This window comes from Ranitomeya imitator, chromosome 4 (assembly GCF_032444005.1).
Source record: "Ranitomeya imitator isolate aRanImi1 chromosome 4, aRanImi1.pri, whole genome shotgun sequence".
Lineage (NCBI taxonomy): Eukaryota > Metazoa > Chordata > Amphibia > Anura > Dendrobatidae > Ranitomeya > Ranitomeya imitator.
This window is the reverse complement of record NC_091285.1, coordinates 28,304,102-28,331,335: the sequence shown is the minus strand read 5'-3', so window position 1 is coordinate 28,331,335 and position 27,234 is coordinate 28,304,102. Positions and strand designations below refer to the sequence as shown.

The 27,234-nt window shown below is 43.7% G+C and overlaps 1 protein-coding gene across 2 annotated transcripts in view; it reads right to left on the bottom strand.

The window, feature by feature from the left end:
- CRACR2A (calcium release activated channel regulator 2A) overlaps positions 1 to 27,234 on the bottom strand; it is a 118,732-nt gene that overhangs the window by 49,867 nt on the left and 41,631 nt on the right. For both annotated transcript variants that reach the window (XM_069763438.1, XM_069763437.1), the window contains exons 4-6: positions 22,716 to 22,905; positions 8,453 to 8,599; positions 2,541 to 2,634 (exon numbers count right to left, since the gene is read on the bottom strand). In XM_069763438.1, the coding sequence (XP_069619539.1) occupies positions 2,541 to 2,634; positions 8,453 to 8,599; positions 22,716 to 22,905 (431 nt within the window). The remainder of the gene's footprint in view (positions 1 to 2,540; positions 2,635 to 8,452; positions 8,600 to 22,715; positions 22,906 to 27,234) is intronic.

The window sequence follows — 27,234 nt, the reverse complement described above, 5'->3', positions numbered from 1 at the left end:
CAAATTTTGACTTGCAGGAACTACTTGTCCCGATGCACGGAGTAATTTATATCTAACAACCTAGGCAATAAGATTTTGCCGCAATACACAATCGCATTTACAAATTGCCTCCGGGTTTAAGTAAAAATGAAAAAAAAAAAATCACAAGAACAATTCTCAGTCTAATGGCTAAATCCAATGTGAAATGCGTTATAGATTTCCTGGTGTATTTTTTTTTTCATTGTTTAGCTGTTGCTTAGCCTCCCATTAAAAGCCATTAAGAAAACAGAAAGAAAAATCATTGCTGTTTGCAACGCTCGCTAGAGATACAGCCGTGCAGACTCGCGATGCCATTGAAAATATATTTTTGGACAAAGACTCAATTAAGTTGTGTTTCCTGAAAGTAAAAAAAAAAAAAATAAAGCTTCCAAGTGTTCCATTAACTCACACCCACACACGTTTCGCCTGCTGGATTAGAAAGTCGGTTTGTTTCGTATTAAAATAATGACGGCTTATCGGTCCTGGACTGTAATAATAATGTTCAAAAAAACTACAAAAATAGCTCCTAAAAAAGTTTTTTTTTTCCAGGACGATCAGTACTTTTATTGTGTGGTGGTTATATTTGGCTTGGTTTGGCGGTATTATTTTAGTCATGGTATGGTGGTATTATTCATGGTCTAGGGTTAATATGGTGTCACAGTATGGCAGGTTTATTTAGTTAAGGAACAGCGGGGGTACAGTGCTGCGTAATAATTTAGTCATTGGTAATCTGGTAATATTTGGCTTGGTTTGGCGGTATTATTTAGTCATGTTAGGGTGGTAATATTCATGGTCTACGGTGAATATACATTGCCAGTATGGTAGATTTATTCAGTTATGGTACGGTGGTAATATTAGGTTACAAAATGACATTCTAATTTTGTCATGGTAAGGCGGTAAATATTTGGCTTGGTTTGGCGATATTATTAAGTTATGGTAGGGTGATAACATTAATAGTCTGGGATTAATATAAACTCACAGTTTGGTAGGTTTATTCACTGTGGTAATATTGGGTTACAGTATGGCGATATAATTTAGTCATTGACAATAGCTTTGTTTGGCGGTACTATTTAGTCATGTTAAGGCAATAATATTCATGGTGTAGGATTAGTATACATTACCAGTATGGTAGGATTATTCAGTTATTGTACGGTGGTAATATAGGCTTACAGTATGGCGTTACAATTTAGTCACGATAAGGTGAGAATATTATAATTCGCTGGTAATATTTGGAATGGTTTAGCGGTATTATTAAGTCATGGTAGGGTGGTAACATTTATAGCCTGGGGTTAATATAGACTCACAGTATGGTAGGTTTATTCAATTATGGTACGGTGGTAATACTGGTTTTCGGTATGGCGTTATAATTTAGTTATACTGAGGTGGTAATATTTGGCTTGGTTTGACGGTATTATTTAGTCATGGTAGGGTGGTAACATTGATAGTCTGGGTTTACTATAGACTCACAGTATTGTAGGTTTATTCAGTTATGGTACGGTGGTAATATTGGGTTACAGAATAGTGTTCTAATTTAGTCACGTTAAGGTGGTAATATTTATAATACGATGGTAATATTTGGCGATATTATTTAAAAGCTTTGTTCATTAAGGCTACTTTCACACTAGCGTTAACTGCAAACCGTCACAAAAAACGTCTTTTTGCCAAAAAAACGGATGCGTCAAAAAAGTGCAAAATGTATGCAACGCATACAGCATTTCGACGGATCCGTCTATTTGGGGATGTCTGGCCAATTAGCTAAAAAAATCCTGTTTCTGAGCATGCTCAGTAGAAAAAAACGTATTGCAGCGCTGCATTGCGTCGTACGACGTGTCTCGACGCATCCGTCGCTCATAGACTTTCATTGTAGCCAAAGACGCATGCCGATGGATGCGCCGAGACACGTTTTTTTTGTCGGAGCCAAAAAACGTTGCAATCTACGTTTTTCCAGACGACGTGTCGCCTAATTTCGACGCATCCGTCGAAAGACGTATACCGACGTATGCAAATCCGTCGCAATGCGTCGCCAATACAAGTCTATGGGGAAAAAACGCATCCAGCAAAATATTTTGCTGGATGCATTTTTTCTGCAAAACGACGCATTTTAACGTATTGCAGTTAACGCTAGTGTGAAAGTAGCCTAAGCCAGATATCACTTTTGCCTTGTGATCTGGTCACCACCATGTCGGAGAAAAGCCTTGTTCATCGCAAAATTGCTCCTGGATTGTTAGGAGAAGTCGCTCTTGGAGGATGTTTAGATCCAATTCTTTGTTCATGGCAGTGTTTTTAGGCAAAATTATGAGTGTGCCCCTTCCATGGATGAAAAGACTGCTACTACTACTATTACTATTACTAATACTTGGCATATTTATTATCTCTGGTGGGCTGCAATATCTTTATCCTAGGGAGGAACAAAAAAAAAACCTGGCATTGTCACAGATACTTTACTACACAGAACCCAAGATAATTTGGAATCAATGTTCACGTTGATGGTTGAATGGCTTTACAATATATATGGTACATACTTGTAATAGAAATTGTTCCTTCTCTTTTTTTATTTGTTGTTCCTCCATCTCGTCGTATAAGTTCTGAATTTCTATGTCGCAGGCGGCAATTTTCCTGGAAAATTGGAAAGAAAGAACAACTTTTGACTGATAACAGCGGGGTACTACCTCCAAATGTTGGACCCTCTTTGCATGCAATCATCATTACTACAGTGTATTTATTCTATTCTTGTACAGATATAAGGAAAGAAAGGAAGTTCCAGCTCCTATAGTGCTCACAGAATGGTGCTTAGGTAAAAAAAAATTCTGCTTACACTGCTGTCCACCCTGCATATCGGTTCTAATATTGGAGATATGTGGGGGTGCTGAGGTAAGAAAAGGCTGCTCACACTGCTGTCCTCCCTGTCTGATTTAATACTGGAGATGCCAGGAGCACTGAGGTAAGAAGAGGCTGCTCACACTGCTGTCCACCCTGCCTATCTGTTCTAATACTGGAGATATGTGGGGGTGCTGAGGTAAGAAGAGGCTGCTCACACTGCTGTCCACCCAGTCTGATTTAATACTGGAGATACCAGGAGCACTGAGGTAAGAACAGGCTGCTCACACTGCTGTCCACCTGGTCTATCTGATCTAATACTGGAGTTTTCAGAGGTGCTGAGATACGAAGATGCTGCTCACACTGCTGTCCATCCTGTCTATCTGATCTAATACCGGGGATACCAGGAATGCTGAGATAAGATGCTGCTCACACTGCTGTCCTCCCTGTCTATCTGATCTAATACCGGAGATAGCAGAGGTGCTGAGGTAAAGGCCCCTTCACATTAAGCGACGCTGCAGCGATACCGACAACGATCCGGATCGCTGCAGCGTCGCTGTTTGGTCGCTGGAGAGCTGTCACACAGACAGCTCTCCAGCGACCAACGATGCCGGTAACCAGGGTAAACATCGGGTAACTAAGCGCAGGGCCGCGCTTAGTAACCCGATGTTTACCCTGGATACCATGCTAAAAGTAAAAAAAAACAAACACTAGATACTTACCTACCGCTGTCTGTCCTCCAGCGCTGCGCTCTGCTTCTCTGCACTCCTCCTGTACTGGCTGTGAGCCGGAAAGCAGAGCGGTGACGTCACCGCTCTGCTTTCCGGCTCACAGACAGTACAGGAGAAGTGCAGAGCACAGCGCTGGAGGACAGACAGCGGTAGGTAAGTATCTAGTGTTTGTTTTTTTTTACTTTTAGCATGGTAACCAGGGTAAACATCGGGTTACTAAGCGCGGCCCTGCGCTTAGTTACCCGATGTTTACCCTGGTTACCAGTGAAGACATCGCTGGATCAGTGTCACACACGCCGATCCAGCGATGTCTCCAGGGAGTCCAGCGACGAAATAAAGTTCTGGACTTTGTTCAGCGACCAACGATCTCCCAGCAGGGGCCTGATCGTTGGTCGCTGTCACACAGAACGATTTCATTAACGATATCGTTGCTACGTCACAAATAGCAACGATATCGTTAACAATATCGTTATGTGTGAAGGTACCTTTAGAAGAGGCTGCTCACACTGCTGTCCACCCTGTCTATCTGATCTAATACTGGAGATACCAGGGGTGCTGAGATAAGATGCTCCTCACACTGCTGTCCAACATATCTATCTGATCTTATACTGGAGCTAGCAGAGGTGCTGAGGTAAGAAGAGGCTGCTCACACTGCTGTCCACTCTGTCTATCTGATCTAACGCTGGAGATACCAGAAGTGCTGAGAAAAGAAGAGGCTGTTCACACTGCTTTCCACTCTGCCTATCTGATCTAATACCGGAGAACCAAGCGTGCTAAGGCAAGATGAGGCTGCTCACATTGCTGTCCATCCTGTCTATCTGATCTAATACTGGAGATACCAGAGGTGCTGAGATAAGAAGAGGCTGCTCAGACTGCTGTCCACCCTGTCTATCTGATCTAATATTGGGGATACCTGAGGTGCTGAGGTAAGAAGAGGCTGCTCACACTGCTGTCCTCCCTGTCTATCTGATCTCATATTGGAGATACCAGGGGTACTGGGTAAGAAGAGGCTGCTCACACTGCTGTCCTCCCTGTTTATCTGATCTAATATTGGGGATACCAAGGGTGCTGAGGTAAGAAGAGGCTGCTCACACTGCTGTCCTCCCTGTCTATCTGATCTAATACTGGAGATACCAGGGGTACTGAGGTAAAAAGAGGCTGCTCACACTGCTATCCGTCTTGTCTATCTGATCTAAGATTGGGAATACCAGAGGTGCTGAGGTAATAAGAGGCTGCTCACACTGCTGTCCTCCCCGTCTATCTGATCTAATACTGGAGATACCAGGGGTGCTGGGTAAGAAGAGGCTGCTCACACTGCTGTCCACCCAGTCTGATTTAATACTGGAGATACCAGGAGCACAGAGGTAAGAACAGGCTGCTCACACTGCCATCCACCTGGTCTATCTGATCTAATACTGGAGTTTTCAGAGGTGCTGAGATACGAAGATGCTGCTCACACTGCTGTCCATCCTGTCTATCTGATCTAATACCGAGGATACCAGGAATGCTGAGATAAGATGCTGCTCACACTGCTGTCCTCCCTGTCTATCTGATCTAATACTGGAGATAGCAGAGGTGCTGAGGTAAGAAGAGGCTGCTCACACTGCTGTCGACTCTGTCTATCTGATCTATCGCTGGAGATACATACCAGAAGTGCTGAGGAAAGAAGAGGCTGCTCACACTGCTGTCCATCCTGTCTATCTGATCTAATACTGGAGATTCCAGGGGTGCTGAGATAAGATGCTGCTCACACTGCTGTCCACCATATCTATCTGATCTTATACTGGAGCTAGCAGAGGTGCTGAGGTAAGAAGAGGTTGCTCACACTGCTGTCAACTCTGTCTATCTGATCTAACGCTGGAGATACCAGAAGTGCTGAGAAAAGAAGAGGCTGCTCACACTGCTGTCCACTCTGCCTATCTGATTCAATACTGCAGATACCAGAGGTGCTGACGTTGAGATACTAAGACGCTGTTAAGACTACTGTCCATCCAGTATATCTTATCTAATACTGGAGATACCAGAAGTGCTGAGATAAGAAGAGGCTGTTCACACTGCTTTCCACTCTGCCTATCTGATCTAATACCGGAGAACCAAGCGTGCTAAGGCAAGATGAGGCTGCTCACATTGCTGTCCATCCTGTCTATCTGATCTAATACTGGAGATACCAGAGGTGCTGAGATAAGAAGAGGCTGCTCAGACTGCTGTCCACCCTGTCTATCTGATCTAATATTGGGGATACCAGAGGTGCTGAGGTAAGAAGAGGCTGCTCACACTGCTGTCCTCCCTGTCTATCTGATCTAATATTGGGGATACCAGGGGTGCTGAGGTAAGAAAAGGCTGCTCACACTGCTGTCCTCCCTGTCTATCTGATCTCATATTGGAGATACCAGGGGTGCTGGGTAAGAAGAGGCTTCTCACACTGCTGTCCTCCCTGTTTAGCTGATCTAATATTGGGGATACCAGGGGTACTGATGTAAGAAGAGGCTGCTCACACTGCTGTCCGTCTTGTCTATCTGATCTAAGATTGGGAATACCAGAGGTGCTGAGGCAATAAGAGGCTGCTCACACTGCTGTCCTCCCTGTCTATCTGATCTAATACTGGAGATACCAGGGGTGCTGGGTAAGAAGAGGCTGCTCACACTGCTGTCCTCCCTGTCTATCTGATCTAATACTGGAGATACCAGGGGTGCTGAGGTAAGAAGAGGCTGCTCACACTGCTGTCCTCCCTGTTTATCTGATCTAATATTGGGGATACCAGGGGTGCTGAGGTAAGAAGAGGCTGCTCACACTGCTGTCCTCCCTGTCTATCTGATCTCATATTGGAGATACCAGGGGTGCTGGGTAAGAAGAGGCTTCTCACACTGCTGTCCTCCCTGTTTAGCTGATCTAATATTGGGGATACCAGGGGTACTGATGTAAGAAGAGGCTGCTCACACTGCTGTCCGTCTTGTCTATCTGATCTAAGATTGGGAATACCAGAGGTGCTGAGGCAATAAGAGGCTGCTCACACTGCTGTCCTCCCTGTCTATCTGATCTAATACTGGAGATACCAGGGGTGCTGGGTAAGAAGAGGCTGCTCACACTGCTGTCCTCCCTGTCTATCTGATCTAATACTGGAGATACCAGGGGTGCTGAGGTAAGAAGAGGCTGCTCACACTGCTGTCCTCCCTGTTTATCTGATCTAATATTGGGGATACCAGGGGTGCTGAGGTAAGAAGAGGCTGCTCACACTGCTGTCCTCCCTGTCTATCTGATCTAATACTGGAGATACCAGGGGTACTGAGGTAAGAAGAGGCTGCTCACTCTGCTGTCCTCCCTGTCTATCTGATCTAATACTGGAGATACCAGGGGTGCTGGGTAAGAGGAGGCTGCTCACACTGCTGTCCTCCCTGTCTATCTGATCTAATATTGGGGATACCAGGGGTGCTGAGGTAAGAAGAGGCTGCTCACACTGCTGTCCTCCCTGTCTATCTGATCTAATACTGGAGATACCAGGGGTACTGAGGTAAGAAGACGCTGCTCACACTGCTGTCCATCTTGTCTATCTGATCTAAGATTGGGTATACCAGAGGTGCTGAGGCAATAAGAGACTGCTCACACTGCTGTCCTCCCTGTCTGTCTGATCTAATACTGGAGATACCAGGGGTGCTGGGTAAGAAGAGGCTGCTCACACTGCTGTCCTCCCTGTCTATCTGATCTAATACTGGAGATACCAGGGGTGCTGAGGTAAGAAGAGGCTGCTCACACTGATGTCCTCCCTGTTTATCTGATCTAATATTGGGGATACCAGGGGTGCTGAGGTAAGAAGAGGCTGCTCACACTGCTGTCCTCCCTGTCTATCTGATCTAATACTGGAGATACCAGGGGTACTGAGGTAAGAAGAGGCTGCTCACCCTGCTGTCCTCCCTGTCTATCTGATCTAATATTGGGGATACCAGGGGTGCTGAGGTAAGAAGAGGCTGCTAACACTGCTGTCCTCCCTGTCTATCTGATCTAATACTGGAGATACCAGGGGTACTGAGGTAAGAAGAGGCTGCTCACACTGCTGTCCGTCCTGTCTATCTTATCTAAGATTGGGGATACCAGAGGTGCTGAGGTAAGAAGAGACTGCTCAAACTTTTGTGTGACCTGTTTATTAGAATAACAATGTAATTATCTCCAGGTCACAGAAAAGGAACTACCTACTGCACTTCTGTCATAACATTTAAGGACAGGTTTCCCTCAGTGAAAAAAGACGGTGGCCATTCTAGGGCATATTTCAGTGTAACATGGTGGCGGCCATTTTATTCCTATAGGGATTCTATAGTGATTACCTTTCTAGGCAAACCGATCATGATTTGATAATTACATGTAATTAGGAATTTATTTATTTTTAATGATATTTCCATGAGTTACTCAGGCTTTTTGTATTCCCGGAGAACCCCTTTAAGCGAGACAAGCCTTCTCATCCAATAGAATACAGAATTCTACATATGCTAAAAGACATTAGGAATGACTATCCATTCAGCCATGAAATCTAACCTACTATTCTGAAGTCCCATTTCTTTGATCGGGTACCATATACCAATGGTGCAAAGAACTTCCAGAGCATACGCTGACCATATCCATAGGGGTCCAAAAGAGAGACCTATAGGCATGGATTTTTTCACACTATAGGAAAGTGTAAGTCTGTCCTCCTTTCAAAAACAGCGCCACCCTTGTCTACTGGTCATGTCTGGTATTGCAGCTCAGCTCCATTGGAATGAATAGCACAGAGCTACAATACGACATAATCTGTAGACAGGGTTGGCGCCGTTATAAAGAATTCATCCTTGCTTTTGTAATCCTGGGCAACGTCTTAAACTCATCCGTCTATTTACTTATTCAGTTATCCATTCACTAACTTTTTGAGCGCAGACTCCATTTCATTCTTTTCCTCATTGGCTTCTTGAAGTTGTAAGAAAACTTTGGAGAGGATTTCTTCAAAACTAGAAAGCAGGTGAGGTTCATCCTTCCTTAATTCCATCCACAAACGTTTCATCGTATTCTCACTGCAATGAAGAACAAGAAATCCTTGTTAGGCTAAGTTCACACTGGGCCTTTTTTGCTGCGTTGTTTTGATGCGTTTTGTATGCTAATTTTTCGATACATTTCAGAAAACTCAAACCCACATTGTTTGTTTTTTTTGTCATCGGTATTTTGTGCTTTGCATGTTTTTTTGGACATAGAGCATGTCACTTCCGTCACTGTTTTTTCAGCTTTCTTCACCCATTGACTTGAATGGATGGTGAAAAAAAACGTTGGAAAAAATGCACCAAAAACGCGGGTCTCATCGTTTGCAGCATTTTTTGTGCCAAAACCTCATTCTTATGGAATAGGACTTTTTTTTCAATGCTAAAGTTTATCAGCATGCCCAAGAGACAAATCTAGCATGCCAAAACCGCTGCAAAAAAAAACCCCGTATAAAATGCAGCAAAAAACGTAAGAAAAAAAAACATGGAAAATATGTTTTTTTTCTGCAGCTTCTTTCCTGTCAGGAGATCAGCTTTTGTTGCAGAAAAAAAACACTGAAAAAACACCTAGTGTGAACTTACCCTAAAACTTAGTATAAAAATGTAAAAAAAAAAAAAAAAATATATATATATATATATATATATATATATATATCTATAGAGAGAGAGAGATAATATATGAGATTCACTTTTTGCATTGAAGAACTGAAATAAATTAACTTTTTGGCGATATTCTAATTTTGTGAGATGCACCGGTATATATAGTGCCTTGCGAAAGTATTCATCCCCCTGGAACTTTTCAACCTTTTCCCACATAAAACCCAACAAAAGAAATGGACAATAAACAATAGAAATGGAAATATTCTAAAAGCTAATCAAAAAATAATCATAGATAACCAATGAATGGAGACTCACAAATAAGAGACACAATAGGTAAGATAAACAGGCAACACACTAATGCCCCGTCCAGGCGAGAGATGTCGCAGGATTAATCAAAACGGCCACTTAATAATGTAAATACACTGCATGCATGAATTAATAATCTCGAAATTATTTTTATATAATAAATATAAAAGATAGCAAAATTAAGTATATAGGCTAACAGTTCATGGTAACAAATCAAACAATAGCCGGACTAGAACACCAGTAAAAATAATGTGTACAGTGCCAGCAGTGTAGTAAATATAGCTCCACAATAAGACCACATGAGTTATACCAAAAAATAATAATAATTAATTAGTAAGGAGCATATTCAGACCAGAATAGATGTTATAGAAAGTAATTAATAATATTTACTGATACTAAATAGCTGGTACACTGAATGTAAGGTGCAAAGGGCCTGTAGTCCAATGTGCATAACCCAAAAAAATAAAGCCAAAATAGCCAAATAAATAATTTGATGGAACATATAAATGACCAATGCAGATGAAGCAAATCTGAGTAAATGAATCATATAGTAAAGTGCAAAGTGCAAGAGCTGCAATAAATTATAGGGGAATAATAACCCCTGACCATAATGGTTAATAAGATCAGTAAGTACCATAGGCTAACTAATTACAGAATAACACATGGAAAATGAAAACAGGAAAAAATCTTGATAAATATATGCAAAAAGGAAAAACATGGGGCCAACGATAGTAAAGGGAAATGACAGGTACACATGAACCAACCTGCTCCTGGATGCGGGATGGAGAGCCCCTTTTCCCACATATCATGCTTCAAACATAAAGTTACGAAATGTAAATTTTTGGTGAAGAATCAACAACAAGTGGAACACAATTGTGAAGTTGAATGAAATTTATTGGTTATTTTACATTTTTGTGGAAATTCAAAAACTGGGGCGTGCAATATTATTCGGCCCCTTTAACTTAATACTTTGTTGCGCCACCTTTTGCTGCGATTACAGCTGCAGTCGCTTGGGGTATGTCTCTATCAGTTTTGTACATCGAGAGACTGAAATTCTCGCCCGTTGTTCCTGGCAAACAGCTCGAGCTCAGTGAGGTTTGATGGAGATAGTTTGTGAACTGCAGTTTTCAGCTCTTTCCACAGATTCTCGATTGGATTGAGGTCTGGACTCTGATTCGGCCATTCTAACACTTGGATACATTTATTTTTGAACCATTCCATTGTAGATTTTGCTTTATGTTTGGGATCATTGTCTTGTTGGAAGACAAATCTCCGTCCCAGTCTCAGGTCTTTTGCAGACTCCAACAGGTTTTCTTCAAGAATGGTCCTGTATTTGGCTCCATCCATCTTCCCATCAATTTTATCCATCTTCCCTGTCCCTGCTGAAGAAAAGCAGGCCCAAACCATGATGCTGCCACCACCATGTTTGACAGTGGGGATGGTGTGTTCAGGGTGATGAGCTGTGTTGCCTTTACGCCAAACATATCGTTTGGCATTGTTGCCAAAAAGTTCGATTTTGGTTTCATCTTACCAGAGAACCTTCTTCCACATGTTTGGTGTTTCTCCCAGGTGGCTTGTTGTTTGTTGATATCTTTGAGAAATGGCTTTCTTCTTGCCACTCTCCCATAAAGGCCAGAATTGTGCAGTATACAACTGATTGTTGTCCTATGGACAGACTGTCCCACCACAGCTGTAGATCTCTGCAGTTCATCCAGAGTGATCATGGGCCTCCTGGCTGCATCTCTGATCAGTCTTCTTGTTTGAGATGAAAGTTTAGAGGGACGGCCGGGTCTTGGTAGATTTGCAGTGGTATGATACTCCTTCCATTTCAATATGATCGCTTGCACAGTGCTCCTTGGGATGTTTAAAGTTTAGGAAATCATTTTGTATCCAAATCCGGCTTTAAACTTCTCCACAACAGTATCACGGACCTGCCTGTTGTGTTCCTTGGTCTTCATGATGCTCTCTGTGCTTCAAACTGAACCCTGAGACTATCACAGAGCAGGTGCATTTATACGGAGACTTGATTACACACAGGTGGATTATATTGATCATCATTAGGCATTTAGGACAACATTGGATCACTCAGAGATCCACAATGAACGTCTGGAGTGATTTGCTGCACTGAAAGTAAAGGGGCCGAATAATATTGCACGCCCCACTTTTCAGTTTTTGATTTTCCATAAAAATGTAAAATAACCAATAAATTTCGTTCAACTTCACAATTGTGTTTCACTTGTTGAATTCTTTACCAAAAATTTACATTTGGCATCTTCATGTTTGAAGCATGATATGTGGGAAAAGGTTGAAAAGTTAAGTAACATATATATATATATATATATATATATATAATCATATAAGGAGTACTTCCGTCTGTTTGTCTCTCTGTCTGTTTGTCTGACTGTAACGGAAATCCCGTGTCGCTGACATGCTTAGTCCAGCCGCGAATTGACCCCTCCCTACTCTCCTCCAGTCAGTGCCCCCTCCCTACTCCCCTCCAGTCAGTGCCAGTGTGTCGCCCCATCTCGGTCCAACATTTTGCTATTGATGCTGCATATGCAGCATCAATAGTAAAAAGATATAATGTTAAAAATAATTAAAAAAAAAAAATAAAGAATGTGCTATTCTCACCTTTTGACGTCCACCGATGCGCACGATGCGGCTGCCAGCTTCCGTTCCCAGAGATGCATTGCGAAATTACCCAGATGACTTAGCAGTCTCGTAAAACCGCTAAGTCTTCTGGGTAATTTCGCAATGCATTTCTGGGAACGGAAGCTGGCGTCCGCATCGCGCGCGGCGGGACAGATTTGCTGGACGACGGAGGGTGAGCATATAACTATTTTTTACTTTAATTCCTTTTTTAACAGGGATATGGTGCCCACACTGCTATATACTATGTGGGCTGTGTTAAATACTGCGTGGGCTGTGTTATATACTACGTGGGCTGTTATATACTGCGTGGGCTGTGTTATATACTACATGGGCTGTGTTATATACGGCATGGCCTGTGTTATATACTGCGTGGGCTGTGTTATATACTACATGGGCTGTGTTATATACTGCGTGGTCTGTGTTATATACTGCGTGGGCTGTGTTATATACTGCGTGGGCTGTGTTATATACTGCATGGGCTGTGTTATATACTTCGTGGGCAGTGTTATATACTGCGTGGGCTGTGTTATATACTGTGTGGGCTGTGTTATATACTACGTGGGCAGTGTTATATACTGCGTGGGCTGTGTTATATACTGCGTGGGCTGTGTTATATACTGCGTGGGCCGTGTTATATACTGCGTGGGCTGTGTTATATACTGCGTGGGCTGTGTTATATACTGCGTGGGCTGTGTTATATACTGCGTGGGCTGTGTTATATACTACGTGGGCTGTGCTATATACTGTGTGGGCTGTGTTATATACTACGTGGCCTGTGTTATATACTGCATGGGCTGTGCTATATATTACATGGGCTGTGCTATATACTATGTGGCTGCTATATACTATGTGGCTGCTATATACAACGTGGGCTGTGCTATATACTATGTGGCTGCTATATACTATGTGGCTGTGCTATATATTACGTGGTTGTGCTATATACTAAGTGGCTGTGTTATATGTTATGTTTGCTAATGACAGGTGTTATGAAGGCAATCCAGAAACACAGTGTGCTTAGCGATCAGAGCGCACACAGTGATCTGACAAATACCCAAAAATACAAGAACGAGCTCTGAAACGTGGAAACTCTGTAAACTGCACACCTGATCCTATCCTAAACACAACTAAAAGCGGCTGTGGATTGCGCCTAACAACTACCTAGGCAACTCGGCACAGCCTAAGAAACTAGCTAGCCTGAAGATAGAAAAATAGGCCTGACTTGCCCCAGAGAAATTCCCCAAAGGAAAAGGCAGCCCCCCACATATAATGACTGTGAGTAAGATGAAAAGACAAAACGTAGGGATGAAATAGATTCAGCAAAGTGGGGCCCGATATTCTAGGACAGAGCGAGGACAGTAAAGCGAACTTTGCAGTCTACAAAAAACCCTAAAGCAAAACCACGCAAAGGGGGCAAAAAAAACCCACCGTGCCGAACTAACGGCACGGCGGTACACCCTTTGCGTCTCAGAGCTTCCAGCAAAACAAAAGACAAGCTGGACAGAAAAAAAGCAACAAAAAAGCAAAAAGCACTTAGCTAAACAGAGCAGCAGGTCACAGGAACAATCAGGAGAAGCTCAGATCCAACACTGAAACATTGACAAGGAGCAAGGATAGCAGCATCAGGCGGAGTTAAGTAATGAAGCAGTTAAGGAGCTCACCAGAACACCTGAGGGAGGAAGCTCAGAAGCTGCAGTACCACTTGTGACCACAGGAGTGAATTCAGCCACAGAATTCACAACAGTACCCCCCCCCCCCTTGAGGAGGGGTCACCGAACCCTCACCAGAGCCCCCAGGCCGACCAGGATGAGCCGCATGAAAGGCACGAACAAGATCGGAAGCATGAACATCAGAGGCAAAAACCCAGGAATTATCTTCCTGAGCATAACCCTTCCATTTAACCAGATACTGGAGTTTCCGTCTAGAAACACGAGAATCCAAAATCTTCTCCACAATATACTCCAATTCCCCCTCCACCAAAACCGGGGCAGGAGGCTCAACAGATGGAACCATAGGTGCCACGTATCTCCGCAACAACGACTTATGGAATACATTATGTATGGAAAAGGAGTCTGGGAGGGTCAAACGAAAAGACACAGGATTGAGAACCTCAGAAATCCTATACGGACCAATAAAACGAGGTTTAAATTTAGGAGAGGAAACCTTCATAGGAATATGACGAGAAGATAACCAAACCAGATCCCCAACACGAAGTCGGGGACCCACACGGCGTCTGCGATTAGCGAAAAGTTGAGCTTTCTCCTGGGACAAGATCAAATTGTCCACTACCTGAGTCCAGATCTGCTGCAACCTATCCACCACAGAATCCACACCAGGACAGTCCGAAGACTCAACCTGTCCTGAAGAGAAACGAGGATGGAACCCAGAATTGCAAAAAAATGGAGAAACCAAGGTAGCCGAGCTGGCCCGATTATTAAGGGCGAACTCAGCCAACGGCAAAAAGGACACCCAATCATCCTGGTCTGCAGAAACAAAACATCTCAGATATGTTTCCAAGGTCTGATTGGTTCGTTCGGTCTGGCCATTAGTCTGAGGATGGAAAGCCGAGGAAAAGGATAGGTCAATGCCCATCCTACCACAAAAGGCTCGCCAGAACCTTGAAACAAACTGGGAACCTCTGTCAGAAACAATATTCTCAGGAATGCCATGCAACCGAACCACATGCTGAAAGAACAAAGGTACCAAATCAGAGGAGGAAGGCAATTTAGCCAAGGGCACCAGATGGACCATTTTAGAAAAGCGATCACAGACCACCCAAATGACTGACATCTTTTGAGAAACGGGAAGGTCAGAAATGAAATCCATCGAAATATGTGTCCAAGGCCTCTTTGGGACCGGCAAGGGCAAAAGCAACCCACTGGCACGAGAACAGCAGGGCTTAGCACTAGCACAAATCCCACAGGACTGCACAAAAGTACGTACATCCCGTGACAGAGATGGCCACCAGAAGGATCTAGCCACTAACTCTCTGGTACCAAAGATTCCAGGATGACCAGCCAACACCGAACAATGAAGTTCAGAGATAAGTTTATTAGTCCACCTATCAGGGACGAACAGTTTCTCTGCTGGACAACGATCAGGTTTATTCGCCTGAAATTTTTGCAGCACCCGCCGCAAATCAGGGGAGATGGCAGACACAATGACTCCTTCCTTGAGGATACCCGCTGGCTCAGATAAACCCGGAGAGTCGGGCACAAAACTCCTAGACAGAGCATCCGCCTTCACATTTTTAGAGCCCGGAAGGTACGAAATCACAAAGTCGAAGCGGGCAAAAAATAACGACCAACGGGCCTGTCTAGGATTCAAGCGCTTGGCAGACTCGAGATAAGTCAAGTTCTTATGATCAGTCAATACCACCACGCGATGCTTAGCTCCTTCAAGCCAATGACGCCACTCCTCGAATGCCCACTTCATGGCCAGCAACTCTCGATTGCCCACATCATAATTACGCTCAGCGGGCGAAAACTTCCTGGAAAAGAAAGCACATGGTTTCATCACTGAGCAATCAGAACCTCTCTGTGACAAAACCGCCCCTGCTCCAATCTCAGAAGCATCAACCTCGACCTGTAACGGAAGAGAAACATCTGGCTGACACAACACAGGGGCAGAACAAAAACGACGCTTCAACTCCTGAAAAGCTTCCACAGCAGCAGAAGACCAATTAACCAAATCAGCACCCTTCTTGGTCAAATCGGTCAATGGTTTGGCAATGCTAGAAAAATTACAGATGAAGCGACGATAAAAATTAGCAAAGCCCAGGAACTTTTGCAGACTTTTCAGAGATGTCGGCTGAATCCAATCCTGGATGGCTTGGACCTTAACTGGATCCATCTCGATAGTAGAAGGGGTAAAGATGAACCCCAAAAATGAAACTTTCTGCACACCGAAGAGACACTTTGGTCCCTTCACAAACAAAGAGTTAGCACGCAGGACCTGAAAAACCATTCTGACCTGCTTCACATGAGACTCCCAATCATCTGAGAAGATCAAAATGTCATCCAAGTAAACAATCAGGAATTTATCCAGATACTCACGGAAGATGTCATGCATAAAAGACTGAAACACAGATGGAGCATTGGCAAGTCCGAACGGCATCACTAGATACTCAAAATGACCCTCGGGCGTATTGAATGCAGTTTTCCATTCATCTCCTTGCCTGATTCTCACCAGATTATACGCACCACGAAGATCTATCTTAGTGAACCAACTAGCCCCCTTAATCCGAGCAAACAAGTCAGATAACAATGGCAAGGGATACTGAAATTTAACAGTGATCTTATTAAGAAGGCGGTAATCAATACACGGTCTCAGCGAACCATCCTTCTTGGCTACAAAGAAGAACCCTGCTCCCAGTGGTGATGACGATGGGCGAATATGTCCCTTCTCCAGGGATTCCTTCACATAACTGCGCATAGCGGCGTGTTCGGGCACGGATAAATTAAATAATCGACCTTTAGGGAATTTACTACCAGGAATCAAATTGATAGCACAATCACAATCCCTATGCGGAGGTAGAGCATCGGACTTGGGCTCTTCAAATACATCCTGATAATCAGACAAGAACTCTGGGACCTCAGAAGGGGTGGATGACGAAATCGACAAAAATGGAACATCACCATGTACCCCCTGACAACCCCAGCTGGATACCGACATGGAATTCCAATCCAATACTGGATTATGGGTTTGTAGCCATGGCAACCCCAACACGACCACATCATGCAGATTATGCAACACCAGAAAGCGAATAACTTCCTGATGTGCAGGAGCCATGCACATGGTCAGCTGGGCCCAGTATTGAGGTTTATTCTTGGCCAAAGGTGTAGCATCAATTCCTCTCAATGGAATAGGACACCGCAAAGGCTCCAAGAAAAACCCACAACGTTTAGCATAATCCAAATCCATCAGATTCAGGGCAGCGCCCGAATCCACAAACGCCATGACAGAAAACGACGACAAAGAGCATATCAAGGTAATGGACAGAAGGAATTTGGACTGTACAGTACCAATGACGGCAGACCTAGCGGACCGCTTAGTGCGCTTAGGACAATCAGAAATAGCATGAGTGGAATCACCACAGTAGAAACACAGACCATTCAGACGTCTGTATTCCTGCCGTTCAACTCTAGTCATAGTCCTATCGCACTGCATAGGCTCAGGTTTAACCTCAGGCAGTACCGCCAAATGGTGCACAGATTTACGCTCGCGCAAGCGTCGACCGATCTGAATGGCCAAAGACAAAGACTCATTCAAACCAGCAGGCATAGGAAATCCCACCATGACATCCTTAAGAGCCTCAGAGAGACCCTTTCTGAACAAAGCTGCCAGCGCAGATTCATTCCACTGAGTGAGTACTGACCATTTCCTAAATTTCTGACAATATACTTCTATATCATCCTGACCCTGGCACAAAGCCAGCAAATTTTTCTCAGCCTGATCCACTGAATTAGGCTCATCGTACAGCAATCCGAGCGCCAGGAAAAACGCATCGACACTACTCAATGCAGGGTCCCCTGGCGCAAGAGAAAATGCCCAGTCTTGAGGGTCGCCGCGCAAAAAAGAAATAATAATCAAAACCTGTTGAATAGGATTACCAGAAGAATGAGGTTTCAAGGCCAGAAATAGCTTACAATTATTTTTGAAACTTAGAAACTTAGTTCTATCTCCAAAAAACAAATCAGGAATAGGAATTCTTGGTTCTAACGTAGATTTCTGATCAATAGTATCTTGAATTTTTTGTACATTTATAACGAGATTATCCATTGAAGAGCACAGACCCTGAATATCCATGTCCACACCTGTGTCCAGAATCACCCAAGTGTCTAGGGGAAAAAAAAAAGTGAACACAGAGCAGGAAAAAAAAAAAAAAAAAAAATGATGTCAGAACTTTTTCTTTCCCTCTATTGAGAATCATTAGTTTGGCTCCTTGCACTGTTATGTTTGCTAATGACAGGTGTTATGAAGGCAATCCAGAAACACAGTGTGCTTAGCGATCAGAGCGCACACAGTGATCTGACAAATACCCAAAAATACAAGAACGAGCTCTGAAACGTGGAAACTCTGTAAACTGCACACCTGATCCTATCCTAAACACAACTAAAAGCGGCTGTGGATTGCGCCTAACAACTACCTAGGCAACTCGGCACAGCCTAAGAAACTAGCTAGCCTGAAGATAGAAAAATAGGCCTGACTTGCCCCAGAGAAATTCCCCAAAGGAAAAGGCAGCCCCCCACATATAATGACTGTGAGTAAGATGAAAAGACAAAACGTAGGGATGAAATAGATTCAGCAAAGTGGGGCCCGATATTCTAGGACAGAGCGAGGACAGTAAAGCGAACTTTGCAGTCTACAAAAAACCCTAAAGCAAAACCACGCAAAGGGGGCAAAAAAAACCCACCGTGCCGAACTAACGGCACGGCGGTGCACCCTTTGCGTCTCAGAGCTTCCAGCAAAACAAAAGACAAGCTGGACAGAAAAAAAGCAACAAAAAAGCAAAAAGCACTTAGCTAAACAGAGCAGCAGGTCACAGGAACAATCAGGAGAAGCTCAGATCCAACACTGAAACATTGACAAGGAGCAAGGATAGCAGCATCAGGCGGAGTTAAGTAATGAAGCAGTTAACGAGCTCACCAGAACACCTGAGGGAGGAAGCTCAGAAGCTGCAGTACCACTTGTGACCACAGGAGTGAATTCAGCCACAGAATTCACAACAGTTATATACTACGTGGCTGTGCTATATACTACGTGGCTGTGCTAAGCACGACGTACATACATACATGCATATTCTAGAATACCCGATGCGTGTTATATACTATGTGGGCTGTTTTATATACTGCCTGGCTTCTATATACTATGTGGGCAGTGTTATATACTGCATGGGCTGTGTTATATACTATGTGGCCTGTGTTATATACTGCGTGGGCTGTGCTATATACTGCGTGGGCTGTGCTATATATTATGTGGGCTGTGCTATATACTATGTGGCTGCTATATACTATGTGGCTGCTATATACTACATGGCTGTGCTATATACTACGTGGGCTGTGTTATATACTGCGTGGGCTGTGTTATATACTACGTGGGCTGTGTTATATATGATATATATACTATGTGGGCTGTGTTATATATGATATATATACTACGTGGGCTGTGTTATATACTGTGTGGGCTGTGTTATATACTATGTGGGCTCTGTTATATACTACGTGGCCTGTGTTATATACTGCATGGGCTGTGCTATATATTACTTGGGCTGTGCTATATTGTATGTGGCTGCTATATATTATGTGGCTGTGCTATATAGTGCGTGGTTGTGCTATATACTATGTGGCTGTGCTATATACTATGTGGCTGTGCAATATACTATGTGGTTGTGCTATATACTATGTGGCTGTGCTATATACTATGTGGCTCTGCTATATACTATGTGGCTCTGCTATATACTATGTGGCTCTGCTATATACTACGTGGCTGTCTGTGTTATATACTAGGTGGGCTGTGCTATATACTACGTAGCTGTGCTATATATTATGTGGCTGCTATATACTACGTGACTGCTATATACTACGTGGCTGTCTGTGTTATATAATACGTGGCTGCTATATATTATGTTGCTGTGCTATATACTACATGGGCTGTGCTATTTACTACATGGCTGTGCTATATACTACGTGGCTGCTATATATTACGTGGCTGCTATATACTACGTGGCTGCTATATATTACGTCGCTGTGCTATATACTACGTGGGCTGTGTTATATACTAAGTGGCTGCTATATACTACATCGCTGTGTTATATACTACGTGGCTGTGCTATATACTACATGGCTGTGCTATCTATTGCGTGGGCTGTGTTATATACTACATCGCTGTGCTATATACTACGTGGCTGTGCTATATACTACGGCTGGCCGCGACCAATCAGCAATATTGGCGTGGAATTTAACCTCCACTCACAGCGTGACATACATACATATTCTAGACTACCCGATGCTTTAGAATTGGGCCACCATCTAGTATATATATATGTATGTATATATATATATATATATATATATATATATATATATATATATATATATATATATATATATATATATAAATCCTGCTCTTCCTCCTTTATTGTCCTCCCGTTCTTTGGTAATAGTCCAGTTGGAGTTGAGAAATGTATTTAAAAATCCTCTGGATTGCTCATGTCCTCTCTCTTCCTCCTGCTTGTCTTGTGAGTTGCTGTAAGACAACTAGCTGCAGCAGGAGCCTCCCCCTCAAATGAACAAAAGGATTATCATTCCTTCTCCCAAGAGTCCTGTCTCCTTAACATGTCACCAGAGAAGTTGGAACTAATCAACAGGAACTGAACCCCTGTATTTCTTGCATCATTTATTTTAGAAATGTTAGAATTAGTGATGAGCGAATATACTCGTTACTCCAGATTTCTCGAGCACGCTCGGGGGTCCTCCGAGTACTTTTTAGTGCTCGGAGATTTAGTTTTCCTCACCTCAGCTGAATGATTTACATCTATTAGCCAGCTTAATTACATGTGGGGATTCCCTAGCAACCAGGCAACCCCCAAATGTACTTATGCTGGCCAACAGATGTAAATCATTCAGCTGCCGGGATGAAAACGAAATCTCCGAGTACTTACAAATACTCGGAGGACCCCCGAGCGTGCTCGGGAAATCTCGAGTAACGAGTATATTCGCTCATCACTAGTTAGAATCAAACACACTAGCAAATTTTCTTCTTGGCCGGGTGACAGATTTTAGCCCCGTGGAATCCAATATGGCTGTCAAGAAGCAGTTTGTCTTAGAATCTGGAATACAAAGAGCCAAGTTTACAATATTTATGCTGCATACAATTACTAATTAAGGAGCTTAAAGAGAACCCATCACCAGGTTTTTGCTATGTAATCTGAGAGCACCATGATGTGGGGGCTGAGAGCCTGATTTCAGCGATGTGTCACTTTGTGTTGCTGCTTCAATAAAATCAGCAGGAGATTATCACTACAAGACTAGATGTCTTGTGCCTCCTAGTCCTTCTGCTCTGTGTATCTCCACCCTCACCACTGTCAATGTACACAGAAAGCAGCCAATCGGTAGTGTGGGCGGGGCTATACAGAGCTCAGCATTACGAGCTCTGCTAGATCAGCATCAGAGAAAACTGTGATTGTTTCAAAATGACAGCAAGCAACCCAGTAAGTGGCACATCCCTGGAATCGGGGTCTCAGCCTCTACATCATGCTGCTCTCAGATTACATAGCAAATACTTGCTGACAAATTCCCTTTAAATCAGGATTTCATCTTGGCTGGGGGGCAAGATTGAACATTGAGATTTGATTAGTCTCCTGCCTTTCTCAAGAAACCTATTGGCCAAGGGAACCTTTAACAAGGGGTTCTAAACATTTTATATGGAATTCTGTGTTAATATATGGGTAGGTTCCTTATTTAGGACTCTCATCTTTCGACCAGAGGGGAGAGTGATTACATAGAGTGTATCTTGCTCTGTAGGACCTGTCATGTCCTGCTTTCCCCAAACATGGGAGTTGTGTAATACTTCATTTCACCTGCGGAGGCACTGCAGGGAAATTAAACACTTACTGACAGGTTTCTCCATAGATCGGAATCGTAAATCTTCTATCGGGGCTCATAATATAGGTTCAATTTCCGTTTCGCATTTACCCCAAATTATTACCTACCGCCTAAATGAATTCTTTCTATAAATTTATCTCATACCCGTGGAAATAAAAGGCCCGGAGAACATGGTCTGCTCCTGTAAAATGACCTGTATTATCCTAGAACAAGAGAAACCCTTCCCGGACCCCGGTGTTTAGTAAAGCGAATTACTGATTTTCTTTGGAAATGATTTTGTGCAGCGATCGTGAAACCAATAATATGTTCTTTCAAATGGACAAGAAATGCCTGGTTTATTTCCTACTCGCCGTCGTGTCATTACGAGGGTCCGTGTAATTGCTGCCTAGAAAATTATCCAGTATTGTAGCAAACAGAAAAGTGTTAATAGTTTCATTATTAATTAGATTCGGACCCCGGCTATAATTATGACCCACAGTTTAATTATGTCGTGACTGGAAAATAAAAATAGAAAAGGAATCTGAGGCAGCCGTCGTGTTCAATTTTGAAACCTAAAGGGGAAATTCACAATTTTTTTTTTATTATTATTCTATTGTTTCTAAAATGAAAAATAAAGCAACTTTTCAAATAGTTTTCATTAAAAATTTCCTATAGTTTTATGTCTACAGCTCTTTTTAAGAGCTCCATGTCTCCGTGGTAACAGACTACAAACAAGCCCTTGTAGTCTGATCTAGCAGTTATATTCCTTCTCATTGGTGCCCTACATTCCACCAAATTTACACAGGCCCATTATAAATCACCAGGTTTCACATTCATCCAAGGGTTGTGAACACTTTTTGACTACCATTTTTACCCATGTGGCCACTAAAGTGAATCTGGAATCTGGATAATATGCTCGTCGTGCCAACATTTTGAGAAGCTTTGTCCATTAATTGCCAATGGTCCCAAAAAAAACCAATGGATCACCCATATATGCCATAATGTACTGTACTTACTCTTCCAAAAATTTGTTTGCTCCCACAGCATCTATCAGGTTGTAGAACTGGGTGTTCACATCTTCCTCCTGGACATCGTGAGTGTTTTCTTCCCATTTGGTCTTATACATGTTTTCGAATTCGAGCTGCGCATCAAGGTCGCCCCGAGGCGCGTCCTTTGTCTGTGTCTCTTCTCCATGTAAAAAGTGACCTAAAATATTTCAAAAAGTTGACTGACCACTGATTCAAATTAAATTGGTGTCCAACATTGACGATGAAAGTGGTACAATACAAAGGTCACATATGGCTGTGTCGAAGAATTTTTTTTTTAACATTATGAGTGAGTATAAAGGTATTGCTAAGCGGAAACCTCTATAAAAGTGTCAAAATTTTACACAATGATTAATAAAGTTACTATTTCTGCAGCCACACACCATAATTATAAAATAAAGACTATAACATGTCATAAAAAGGACACAAATTTTGATATATTATTACAGTTAATAATTTGCCCGCCTCTCCTCACTGTTCAGAAATATTCTTCGTCTCCAAAATTTTGATAAATACACTCTACAGAAGACTAGGAGGAGGAAGGGTATGCTGCTGCAGGCTATCAATGTCTATGAGCCCTCAGGGGAGGGAGACTGGAAGTGGAATGGGATCTGATTGGCTCAGATTGTGAGGATTGCTGAGGATTGTGATAGCATTACATCAGGAAGACCCTAAAAACTTGGAACTTCCCAGAATCTAATTTTCATGATGTTGGAACGGTCAATTTACCGCATTAGGCACTCCGTCAGATAAGAAACATGTCTCCCTTCTTGGTAAATGTTCACAAACTGCCTTAGGCCGGCTTCACACTAGCGTTTGGCAGGGCTGCGGATGAAAGCCTTCTTCCTCTGTTAAGCCCCGCCCACTGCCGCACCTCTTCCTTCAGCTCCACCTACGTCGGCATGCGTCCTGCGTACCCTATCTTTAACATTGGGTACGCAGGCCATGCGGATGTATGCAGATGCCTCCACATGCGTCGTCTTGACACTGTGCTGACCTGCATCAAAAGCAACATGTTAGGATTTTGTTGCAGTCGGCGCAGCTTCAAAATGACGCATGCGGAGGCATCCGCATTCATCCGCATGGCCTGCGTACCCAATGTTAAAGATAGGGTACCAAGAACGCATGTAGACGTAGGCAGAGCTGAAGGAAAAGGTGGGGAAGTGGGTGGGGCTTAACAGAGGAAGAAGGCTGCCGTCAGCAGCCCTGCCGAACGCTAGCATGAAGCTAGCCTTAGTCTAAAAAAAATGCTATGTAAAAGACTGGGAATAGCGGGATGCTGCTGCAGGTTCTCTCTCTGTCTATGAGACCTCGGGGGTGGGACATCAGAAATGGAATGCCATCTGATTGGCTGGCAGTGTGGATGAAAGCTCAAGCATCACAGAAGGAAAACCCTGCCCACTCAACAGGCAAAGAAACAAGGAATTTACCATGGCATTGGATTCAAGGTCTACATCTAGAAATACTATAAGATGCCAAGGATTAATGCACTGTTCCATCTTTAGAAATGACATTTTCTCCAGTATGGATTAAATATGTCCGAGAGGCCCTCTAACGCAACATTACATTAGTCCTAAGGATGACGAGAGTTGGAAATTTATTGTAGAATTATTGAAAAGAACGGGACAAAGATTAAGTTTGCTTGAAATTATGTTGTAACCTATTGCAAGGTTTTAGGGGGCAAGGACTCAAAGGAAAAGGAAGATAGACCCCCCACAGCTCATACCTCCCATTACTACCCCCTCCTACCACTATCTATCTAATATTAACTACCGCAACCTTTTCAACTTAAACCGTGCCCTTAACGCCCACCCCCCTGCTCCTTCTCTCTGGAGCACTCTGGAATGCCCGCTCTGTCTACAATAAGCTTCGTGTGATTCACGAACTCTTTCTCTCTCACAACCTTGCCTTCCTCGGCCTCACAGAAAAATGGCTGACTCCCTCAGACACCACCTCCCCTGCTGCGCTGTGTTATGGCGGCCTCCACTTCACCCACACGCCTCACCCCGGCAACAGACATGGTGGAGGTGTGGGTCTTCTTTCCACTAACTGCACCTTCAACCCAATCCCACCTCTACCCTCCCTCATCCTCACCTCTTTTGAAGTCCACTTGATCCAAATCTACTCTCCCTACAACCTCCAATTAGAAGTTATATACCGACATCTGGGCCCGGCCACTGCTTTTTTTGACCAATTCTCTACCTGGCTCCTTCACTTTCTCTCTGCTGACATTCCCTCTATCATCATGGGTGACTTTAACATCTCTACTGATACCCTTCAATCAACAGCCTCCCAACTCCTGTCCCTTACTTCATCTTTTGGACTTACTCAGTGGTCCTCCGCAGCCACCCACACAGACGAATATACACTAGACCTTGTCTTCCCCCTTTCTGCACCCTATCTAACTTCACCACCTCCTCTCTCCCTCTATCTGACCACCATCTGCTCACTTTCGCATCCCTGTCCTCCTCACCTGTCACCCATGTCCAGCAACATGCGCACCCACGCCGGAACCTCGCACACCTAGACACCCACACACTCTCTGACTATCCTACCACTGGCATCCATATCCTCGCTCCACGACAAGGACAGTGCTGCTGCTTTCTATAATGCCACTCTTGCATTAGCTATTGACACGGTCGCCCCTCTCAATCATGACAGAGTGCGACATTTCAATAGACAACCTTGGCACAATAACATAACTAAAAAGCTCCTGCAAGTGTCCAGGGTTGCAGAGCGGCATTGGAAGGAAACAAATTCACAAGATGACTTCACTGCATTCAAACAGGCAGCGCTCGCTTTCAAATCTGCCCTCCCCTCTGCTAAACAGGCCTACTTCAAAACCCTTGTATCCTCCCTATCCTCTAAATACAAACAGTTATTCAAAACTTTTAACTCCCTCCTCCACCCACCACTGCCCCCTCCAACCTCCCTCATCTCTGCTGAGGACTTTGTCACACACTTCAAAAATAAGATCGCCCAAACAAGGCAAGTGTTCATTGTTCAACCACCACAACCCCTTTGTATACCAGACCAATGCCCAAACCCCATAACCACCCTGTCCAACATCACTGAAGGGGAGCTTCATTGTCTCCTCTCCAAATCACACCTGACTACTTGTGCACTAGACCCCATCCCCTCCCACCTCCTCCCCAACCTCACCACTACACTTATCCCATCACTAACCCATCTCTTTAATCTATCACTTACTTCTGGCACCTTCCCTTCTGCTTTCAAACATGCCACAGTCACATCTATCCTTAAAAAGCCATCCCTAGACCCAACCGCTAGGTCCAGCTATCGCCCAGTATCACTGTTCCCTTTCGCTTCCAAACTCCTGGAGCAGCACGTCTACGCTGAACTTTCCTCCCACCTCTCATCTAACTTGCTCTTTGACAATCTACAATCTGGTTTCCGCCCCTATCATTCCACTGAGACAGCCCTGACCAAAATTACTAACGACCTACTTTACCGCCAAAGCTAACAGACAATACTCTGTACTCCTCCTTCTAGACCTGTCCTGTGCTTTCGACACAGTTGACCACTGCCTCCTACTACAGATCCTCTCTTCCTTTGGCATCAAAGACCTCGCCCTATCCTGGATCTCCTCGTACCTTTCCAACCGCACATTCAGCGTCTCCCACTCCCACACTACCTCCTCATCCCACCCTCTCTCTGTTGGAGTCTCCCAAGGCTCTGTTCTAGGTCCCTTACTCTTCTCAACCTATACACTTGGCCTGGGACAACTCATAAAGTCCCATGGATTCCAGTACCACCTGTATGCTGGAGTGTCATGATTCCAATGGCAGGGAATCACAAAAGGACAAGCACCAACGAGCTCTAGGGTGATGGAACCTGAGCTGACCGCGACCCTAAACCTGAACACACAAATAACAATAGCCGGGGAACGTGCCTACGTTGATCCTAGACATCTCGCACCAGCCGAAGATCTAACTTCCCCTATTAGAAGAAACACAGACCTCTCTTGCCTCCAGAGAAATACCCCACAGAAATAGCAGCCCCCCACATATAATGACGGTGAAATGAGAGGAAGGCACATACACAGTATGAAAACAGATTCAGCAAAATGAGGCCCACTAAAACTAGATAGCAGAGGATACAAAAGTAAACTGCGCGGTCAGCAAAAAACCCTTCAAAAAACCATCCTGTAATTACTTGAACTCATGTTCCAACTCATGGAACATGAGGAGCAATTACAGCCCACTAAAGCAACCAGCAGCAAAGAGAAAATTATATGCAAGCTGGACAAGACAAAAATAAAGCAAAACGTGGAACAAGAAAATCAAAACTTAGCTTGTCCTGAAGATTACTGAAGCCAGAAGCTGAGGTAACAAAACACTCAGATAACCTTGATAGCCGGCGGGGAAATGACAAGAAAGCCTGGTTAAATAGGAAACTCCCAAATCCTAATAGAACAGGTGGACACCAGAGACAGCAGAACACAAATCACCCAGTACCATCAGTAACC